We start from the raw sequence: 9,049 nt of genomic DNA on the forward strand, positions 1-9,049 counted from the left end.
ATTAATCTATGTGACCATCATGGGATACAGTTTAATGAAGTTCTATGAAGATATGCTGTAACTCCCCCATGTGGCCACAGCAAAACAACTTTAATGGCAAGAGCATTTCTACCTTTCCTGGTCCAGGATTTATCTATTTCAAAAAGGGCATTTATTGCCCATGGAAAGAAAGAAAGAAAGAAAGAAAGAAAGAAAGAAAGAAAGAAAGAAAGAAAGAAAGAAAGAAAGAAAGAAAGAAAGAAAGAAAGAAAGAAAGAAAGAAAGAAAGAAAGTTCAAACTGTTTCTATGCATTTATTTTGGATAGATAGATAGATAGATAGATAGATAGATAGATAGATAGATAGATAGATAGATAGATAGATAGATAGATAGATAGATGCCTATGCATGAATTTCACCCACACACACAAAAAAATCGTAGTTACTCCAAAATGTGATGATGTAATAATAAATAAGTAGGTGTGTCCAAACATCTGACTGGTAGTGTACATATATACTTCTACTAATTCTGAATACTATGCATGAAATAAGTGGTTTATCAAGAAATTTAATCGTTAGAGCACGGACCAGCCACGTGGTAAATGTTTAACCTTACAATTGTAGAGGACCTTTACCATGGGGTTGACTTAAGGTGAGTCATGTAAACATGCTGGTTGATCCACGGGCTGGAACAAAGAAGACAGACAGCCCTATCAACCTATTAGAAGGAAAGGCGCATCCTCGACGTAAGAGACAGCCAATAATAACTCGCAAAGAGTGAGATGGGCGTGGTCAACAGGCTTGTTTGTCACGCAAACTTGAATTTCATTAGAGAGGCGTGAGGGCTTGAAGCTAACGCACGAAGAAAAAAGTAAGATTCATTTAGCCATAAGAATACGATAGTCAATGTAGCTGTTATAAAATAGCGTGTATGATATACTATTAAAACATTCGAGTTGTTTTTTGTTGATTTAATCATAGTTTGCCCGTGGTGGCATGTCGAGAAGGCTTGGCTAGCTAACGTTAGTCAGTTGATCTGTTTTTGCAGTCGTTCGCAAATGTCAAACTGTTTGTTTATCCAATAAATTACTCTTATCGCGTTTATAATATGAGATGAAAATAAGAAAAAATTGTTTATTTTGCTCGTGCATTTCAGCTGTCGTTACCTAGATTGCAAGATAATAGATATTGCATGTCCACTTGACATTGGGGTTGCACTTGTTATCTGAGCCCTAGTACCACATGGGAACTACTTTGTATAGTAAATCATTGCTTTTTAGCTAATTCAGGGCGCTTTAAAGTGCACTTTTAAGTCGAATTCTAGATCTAATCGGTTCGTGGTTCTAGAATGTTCTCCTCCGTCCAGCATCGCCCTGTGTGTAACATGGGGGCCAGAGCTGTCCGACTGCAACGCTTTAGCACCTCTAATCAAACTGGTGCGATAAGTAGCAAATCGTGGAGTTTCTCGTGGCTGGGTGAGCGCGCGGGCCTGCTGATGTCATGGCTCCAAAAAGCAGGAAGGGGAACGAACAAACTGGCCTCCGACAACAACAAGAAGAAGGAAAGACTGTTGTCTATATTCGCCAGCCACTGTAGTTTTGTGACAGGCCAGAGGCTCAGACGGGCTCTTCAGATAGGAGAGCTGTACTCAAACCTGTACTCGGAGAGAAGCAGGTGGACGCTCGTGGGCAGCATATGGCGGCGCCTGCAGAGCAAACACGCGCCCGCGGGGAAGCTCATCGCGGCACTGGCTGGAGTCTTCATGTGGGAAGAAGAGAAGATCCGAGATGATGAGCTGAGAAGGTACTTTAATCACTTCTGGATTGTTTTATGTGACATCAAGGTGCTTTATGTAATATTAGAAATGCGACACACAATGTCTTCCCATTATTTGACATTCGCACTAATTAAAGGTAGGGTATGTGATTCCGGACAGGCTAGCAATAGCAAGCTAGCTTTGAAAGCATAAGGTCCCACTGTCCCTTCAGAGTATCTCCAAAGCCACGCCTCCAAAACACATGAACGCACGCAGCAGCAAAGCATCACAAGACAAGAGAGACGGTGTTGAATTACCACATGTCACAAAGCACATTACATTACCATAATAATACATGTAAACAACTTACAGAGCTCTTATTGTACCACTTGACTGCTGCAGATTAATTTCGGCATTGATATTGTTGGCATAGAAACGAGTCTGACGTGAACCGCTTCGGGTAGAACATCACAGGTTGCCAATGCCATCTCGTAATTACAGTTATGACATGGCGTGAACGCAGCATAAGCCCGTTTTGGTTCAGGAGGAACTGTAAAAGGCGGCTGCCATATGTTGACAGGCAGGTAGGACATTGTAATGCAATGATTGGACGAATAGTTTTTGGTCCTGTGACTTCCACAGAAGGTATATATGTAGGTCTACGTGTTTTAGTAGTTAGACCACTTCTATTATTGATTGCTATCAGAATGTGAAGAGAAGTTTAGTTTCAGTATAACTTAAAGTTTTTATAAAACAAATTGCCTACCCTATCTTTAAGCTATCTTACATGTCTATTATCAACCGTGCCTGAGCTTTGTAAGAAGCAAAATAGCGACAGTGGAGCAGACCACCGTGTACTGACGTCGGATTGGCTGTGGGGATTTGGTGAGGGGAGAGGCACAGTTTAGCAAAATGTCATATTTGAACACATTTTGCATCTTTTCATGTTCTTATTTTTAAAGCAACTTGTGCGAACCTGTGCTTTAGGTGTGCATGGGAGCTGCAGGCCATGGAGTCGGTGCAGAGCCAGAATGTGACCCCAGATACAGCCGTGTATGTGGATCCAGGCTGGGAGGTGGTCATGGAGAAGAAAAACTTCAGAGTTTGGAGGAGACCTATCCAGGGTAGCCATCTTTTTGAATACAGAGGTACGTTTTAAATGGTAACATTACATATATTTGTTGTCTCATTACTTTTATTACATTATATTTTTGTAAATTATATGTTATGTGTTTTGAATATGTTTTTGAATAGGATATTTCTGCAAGGGCGTGTGCACCTTTAAAAACTTTAATATTTAAATGATAATCATTTGTCTAATACTATTCAAATGATCTATTTACATCTTTACAGTGTTTGGTTCATATTCAGACGTCACCCCCCGGCAGTTCTTCAATGTTCAGGTACTAAATCATTGAATTAATATTAAGCTTGTGCAGTTTATTTCATTATTCCAGCTAGACAAAAACTACTTTTGGGTTTGTCTTGTGTGATTGTGTGCCTCAGGATTGCTCAGCCTTTCCATAGCCTAAAGCCCAAAGTATACTTCGCTTCTTGCGTGTACACTAGGTTATGCGCGTGACGTGACTTTTGGCATCAGCACAGTATTCGTGCACCATGTGTGCAGCCATTCACATACGCGTAAAGAACGAAGTATACTTTGGGCTTTACACGTTTCAGGCATCACCTGCCTTGCACTCTTGTTATCTGTGATGACATTTCTAGTTGCGTGCATGTGGTTGGAATTTGAATGTTATATTTAGACTCCCAAATATTTCCCTTCACACCAGTTGGACACAGAGTACAGAAAGAAGTGGGACGCACTGGTTATCAAACTGGAAGTGGTGGACAGGGATGTCAACACTGGCACCGAGGTCGTTCATTGGGCAACACATTTTCCAGTAAGCTATGAATCCAGTTCTCTGCTGCGTTCTGTCATAAGACATTTTGCAATGGAAAGTGAGTCGGCCTGAGTTGAATTAAAGGAAGTGTAATCTAGTACTAGTTGACAGAAGATTTAAAAGCCTTTAATCCTAATCTTCTTTGTGCTTGTGAATTCGTTGATGAAGGAAGTTTGCTTAGATGATTCAAGCTTCAAAATCTTAATAGGCTGACTACTTTAAGTGTGACCAAGCATACAGAAATTATTTAAGTGCAAGGACTTGTGGGTATTCACAAGTTAACAACAGCCTTGATTGTGTAGTTAATCAATTTGAGTTATTAAAATTAGAATTTTAAGTATTTATTACATTACAATTAATTCACATATTTGAGTTATAAATTCAATATCAGTAGTGCTCACAGTGTAACTTGATTAAAAATGACAAGAATAACAAATGTATTAGTTGTTTTAAGGGTCGTTTACAGGACACCGTTTTTTAACAAAGTTTTTGAAAGCATTACCGTTACTGTCTCCGTGTAAACTACAAAAACGTGAATTTGTGAAAACGGTGACGTTATGCACATGCATATCACGTGTTCAGTCTGTAGGTGTTTCTTTATAAAGTGACTTCGCCATCTACTGGCCTGGCATGAATAATACAACCTTTTTAGCCGTTTTCGCGGATCCGTGTGAACGGGGATCATTTTGACAGCTTTGTCGTCTGTACATGAAAAACGTTTCCGTTTTTAATACATCGTTGTCATTAGGGATGCACCGAAATGAAAATTCTTGGCCGAAACCGAAAACCGAAAAAGAGGAAACCAAGGCCGAAAACCGAAAACCGAAACACCGAAAGAAATTATGCCAATTATTGTTAGTAGGCTACCATTGCATTTATGGCTATGACTGTGTACTAAGTTTACTAAAATCAAGGCATTGCAATTGCATAAATTAATATTAAAGTTTCAAAGAATAAATCCATTAAAATTTTATGCAAATATTTATTTAGCATTTGCAAAGTATAAAATTAAATGTTTAACTTGACCCCACTCATGTGTACATTAAATAATAATGTAAAAGCCTACTGGCCTGGAGAAAGGTTTAAAAATGAAATGTTCTCTCATAAAAACAAAGTGCATTTAGGTCAATACTGCCATAGCCCAAAATAATATCTGCAGTTATATGCTCATGGACGTGAGTTGCAAAAACCATAAACAGCTCAGGTAAACCTCTGAGAAATGACGGCTGCTCTGCACACACACGCAAAGGTCTCTCCCTCCCTCTCTCTCATGCTCGCTCGCGATTCCGGGAGATTTAAACTAATTTGCGGGCATTAGGGAGCCGGTATCAATTCGCGGGAGACTCCCGGAACTTCCGGAAGACTTGGGATGTCTGTGTTTTGAAAATCGCTGTCCGTGGGTCACTCTTAGATATATTTAAATACGTCCACACCGCAGATATGTAATGTTGCTTCAGACAAGCACGTGCAGGTCGCGGTGTCTGCTGTTTGCGTCATCACAACATTTCGGCCGTATTGTTTCGGTGATAAAAGTCTTTCGGCCGAAAACCGAAAATGCACTTTTGGGCCATTTTCGGCCGAAAATTTTCGGTGGCCGAATATTCGGTGCATCCCTAGTTGTCATGTAAATGTACCCATAAGCTTCATTTTTTAATTTGATGTATCTGTTAGTATTTACGTTGTTGTTTATTAGTTAATAATGTTATTACTTGTTGACCTTTCCTGTGCAGTATCCTATGTACTCCAGAGACTACGTCTACGTGCGCCGATATCACGTCGATGTGGAGAACAACTTAATGATGTTAGTCTCCAGGTAAGTGTTATTGCCATGTTTCAAAGGTATTATTTAGTCATTTTTGAATGAGTGTTTATTGGTTTAAGTGTGTCCCTTACATTAAGTTTGTCTTTTTTCTCCACTTAGAGCGGTTAAACACCCCATTGTCCCAGAGACCCAGGAATTTGTCCGAGTGCACTCTTACCAGTCTAAGTTGGTCATCCGCCCACACAGGTCATTTGATGAGGTGAGAACAGGGAGTCTCCTGTGTGTCAGTCTGTCTGTGGTTGGTCTTAGTATGCCTTAGTCTTAAGTTAATTATGTTGTCTTAACAGAATGGCTTTGACTACCTGCTGACCTACAGCGACGATCCCCAGACGGTCTTCCCTCGCTACTGCGTCAGCTGGATGGTGTCTAGTGGTGAGCCGTCTGTCTTATGCACTCTCACTGTTCTGAAATGTGTGCTCCTATTTGGACATTAAATATAACTAGAGGTTTTTTTTTTTGTATCCAGGATCAAAAATGACCTTTTTGTCACACTTTATTTAGCAAGGGCGCATTAAATTGATAAAAAGTGACAGTAAAGACTTATAATGTCAAACAAATGCTGTTCTTTTGAACTTCTATTCTTCAAAGAAACAATATATCGCTGTTTCTGCAAAAATATTAAGATGATAATAATAAGAATTGTTCTTGAGCAGCAAATCAGCATATTAGAATGATCTTTGAAGGATCATGTGACGACGAAGACTGGAGTAATGATGATGAAAAATCAACTTTGATCACTGGAATAAATTGTATTTTAAAATATATTCTCATAGAAAACTGTTATTCATGTTAGTTTGGAATTTCACAGATGATTTGGCCGTTATGATAGTCGTCCTTGAGTTCTGCAGCTGCTGTTTCTTGACACCTGTTCGCATCGATTTCACTTCCTCTCTGTCCCACAGGCATGCCAGACTTCCTGGAGAAGCTTCACACCGCTGCTCTCAGAGCTAAAAACATGGACTTCGGTGTCAAAGACTACGTCAGCGTCGTAAAGCCAACCCAACCCACACAAGACCGACTAGGAGCTGACAACGCTCACACCAGAGGCCCAAGCCAGATCTACGCCTGAGCGTCTGGCTGCAGCGATTTGATGTACTGTGGCAAAGTGAGCCTGATCCGAATATTGTTGTTGTGGGGTCATTAATTGAAGCCACAAAGACATCCAAACCATCTATTCCCAAAATTCATTTATGCCATTTGACCAACTGCACTAGCTGTCAAACTGAGCCCTCGCATCCCTCACTTTTTGTGCTGTTAGTTTACTTCCCCTTTCTGTAGGGGTGCATCTATCTGAGATGAGCCAAAATAACGCTGTTATTAATCGTAGACGCTCATACCGAAGCAGGATTTCGCTGCGCATTTCTGTATATTACGATCATCAGAATAGATCATGCAGTTGAAATGTGGAAAAACAACTGGAGAACAGCGTACACGCCCTGCAAGCTTCAAGTTCAGGAAGTTGTTTTTTTCTCTCTCTCTCTTTTTGTGGTTCTTTTCTCCAGCTTAAACTGTGGTGAACTGCTCTCGACAGATCCGGATTGGACTCCCCATCGTCCTCATTTAATGTGTTGAATGTTCATTGCCAGTAAAACCCAAACAGCCTTCATAGGATCACCAAAACCTGCTCTGGAAACAAAAGAGAGGCGTGTCTTATGTGAACCGCAACATCCTCACAAACCGGCTGGACTTCCTCCTGCGCTCTGCGGGGCTGTTTGGAGTCGAAAACATCTTTTGTACTCTGAACTCCAGCAAATGAGGATGCTATGAGAGACAGTTATGCTGACTGAATCTGAATCTTGGAATCTGAATCCATATTGTAATGAAAGTGGAAGGGCAGGCTGCAAACAAACTGGATGGATTTTGTGCAAGTGCGAAGAATAATGGGATTTTTTTTGTGTGTGTGTGTGTTTGGGAATCCACTTTAATGGGATTGTCTGTATTATACATGTTTATGCTTTAAAAAAAAAAAAGTAAAAAAAAAAAAAAAGACAAATAATGATTTGGTAGAGTCAAGCTTGGCTTGTTAATGCAGATTACACACTTTCAACAGAAATGACTTTGAACATCCTGAGTGAGGACATCCGAGGTCTCCGTCCTATCGTTTCATACTGATGTTTGTCATAACGTAGCAGTGAAGCTACAGATACAGTAGCACGTCAGTTTGCCGTGTGGCGAAAAAAGTATGTTAATCGTCTGAGGAAATGCACGTTGACTTTTGTTATCCGTTTCTTTTCATGGTTTCTGCAGTGGGACAATTAAAATGAAAGCAGATCTATTGAATCCCGAGGTGAAGATGTTACTTGGTGGATGTGTGCACAAAAATATACTCTTTTATGACATCTTCATTTGAATGAAGCACTTGATGGTGACACTTTCTTGAAACATCAATTTCCTGTGTTGCATATTACGTTACTGGAGTGGCAACTAAACTTGCAGTGGAATTATTTCACTTGAAATGTGGTCCCAAAAGAATGCATCCATATACCCAACCATGTGACTTTTCGCTTTTGAATATCCATCCTGTTCGCTCTTATATTTAATGAAATTAATTCCCCCAGTTGTTTGTATTGTTGTGTTCTTGTTTTTTTAATTCAATCATAATACACTTGTCACGCCAGGTTCATAAAAAGATGTATTTGTGTTTTTAACACTGATAACTCCGCCCTGTTTACATTCTGGTGTGTTTAAGTCAAAGAAAAGGCTGCAAAAATACTATTTTTGTCTTTGTTTGTTTGTTTTGTTTTATTGAAGATCAACTACTCTGTCATGGTTGGTGATCATGGTTTTCAATTATTTTTTTTTCATGTTTAAAACTAGTATTGCTCACAGAAGTCAGTCAAAGGTACGTCGTCTTTTCCTGAGGAATATGCCAGGTTAATAGAAGTTACGCTCTATTGACATCGAATACCACAGAAAAGGGCTCTTGTAACTACACTTTTTTTTTTGCTCCTTATAATACATACAAATGCGAGCTTCCCAGTGTCATATCTTTTTCTGTTTCCCAAAAGTAACAGTGTTCATTTATTTCCAGGTGATTTGACATGTCTCTACCGGTCCTGAATGTGGTTGTTGAGCATGTTTAGTGTTTCATCATGTTGAAATCTCAGACATTCTAGTACACTGAAAGGTGCATTGCTGTGGTGTCTTGAGTCAAAGCACCGGATGTTGTATAAAACAGCTTAGCTGAAGTTTAATGCACTTGATAGCGTTTTCACTTTCTAATATGTAAACTAAAAGCGTTCTACTGTAATATCAAGTGAAATAGGATAAACGAGTGAGCGGTCTGGAGCATGAGTTCGTTTTTTTTTTTTGCTCTAATGTGAAAATGAACCACGTAAATCAATTGGTGAAAATAAATTAATTTGAATTCATTCTGAGTTTTGTTTCATTTTTATTGATGTAGACATAGAATCTGGGGCCTGTTTCAATACGGAGGTTCAAACAACTCTGAGTTAAAACTTGAACTCTGAGTTGACTTACCCTGAGATGGGAAACTCTGAGTTTTCGGTTACAGAACAGCTGAAATGAGTTAGTTCAATCGACTGACTCTGAGTTAAGCACGTGCACCACAACTATAAAAAGCCATTATCA

General features: G+C 39.6%; 1 protein-coding gene across 1 annotated transcript; it reads left to right on the forward strand.

The window, feature by feature from the left end:
- The first annotated feature begins 461 nt into the window (after window positions 1-461).
- On the forward strand, window positions 462-8,829 carry stard7 (StAR related lipid transfer domain containing 7). Its single transcript, XM_084400657.1, has 8 exons — window positions 462-1,782; window positions 2,723-2,883; window positions 3,089-3,138; window positions 3,526-3,636; window positions 5,367-5,449; window positions 5,558-5,657; window positions 5,746-5,830; window positions 6,361-8,829. The coding sequence occupies exons 1-8, from the start codon at window positions 1,328-1,330 to the stop codon at window positions 6,525-6,527; spliced, it is 1,212 nt and encodes a 403-aa protein (XP_084256783.1). The 5' UTR covers window positions 462-1,327; the 3' UTR covers window positions 6,528-8,829.
- The last annotated feature ends 220 nt before the right edge of the window (window positions 8,830-9,049 follow it).

This window comes from Rutilus rutilus (genome assembly GCF_951802725.1).
Source record: "Rutilus rutilus genome assembly, chromosome: 25".
Classification (NCBI taxonomy): domain Eukaryota; kingdom Metazoa; phylum Chordata; class Actinopteri; order Cypriniformes; family Leuciscidae; genus Rutilus; species Rutilus rutilus.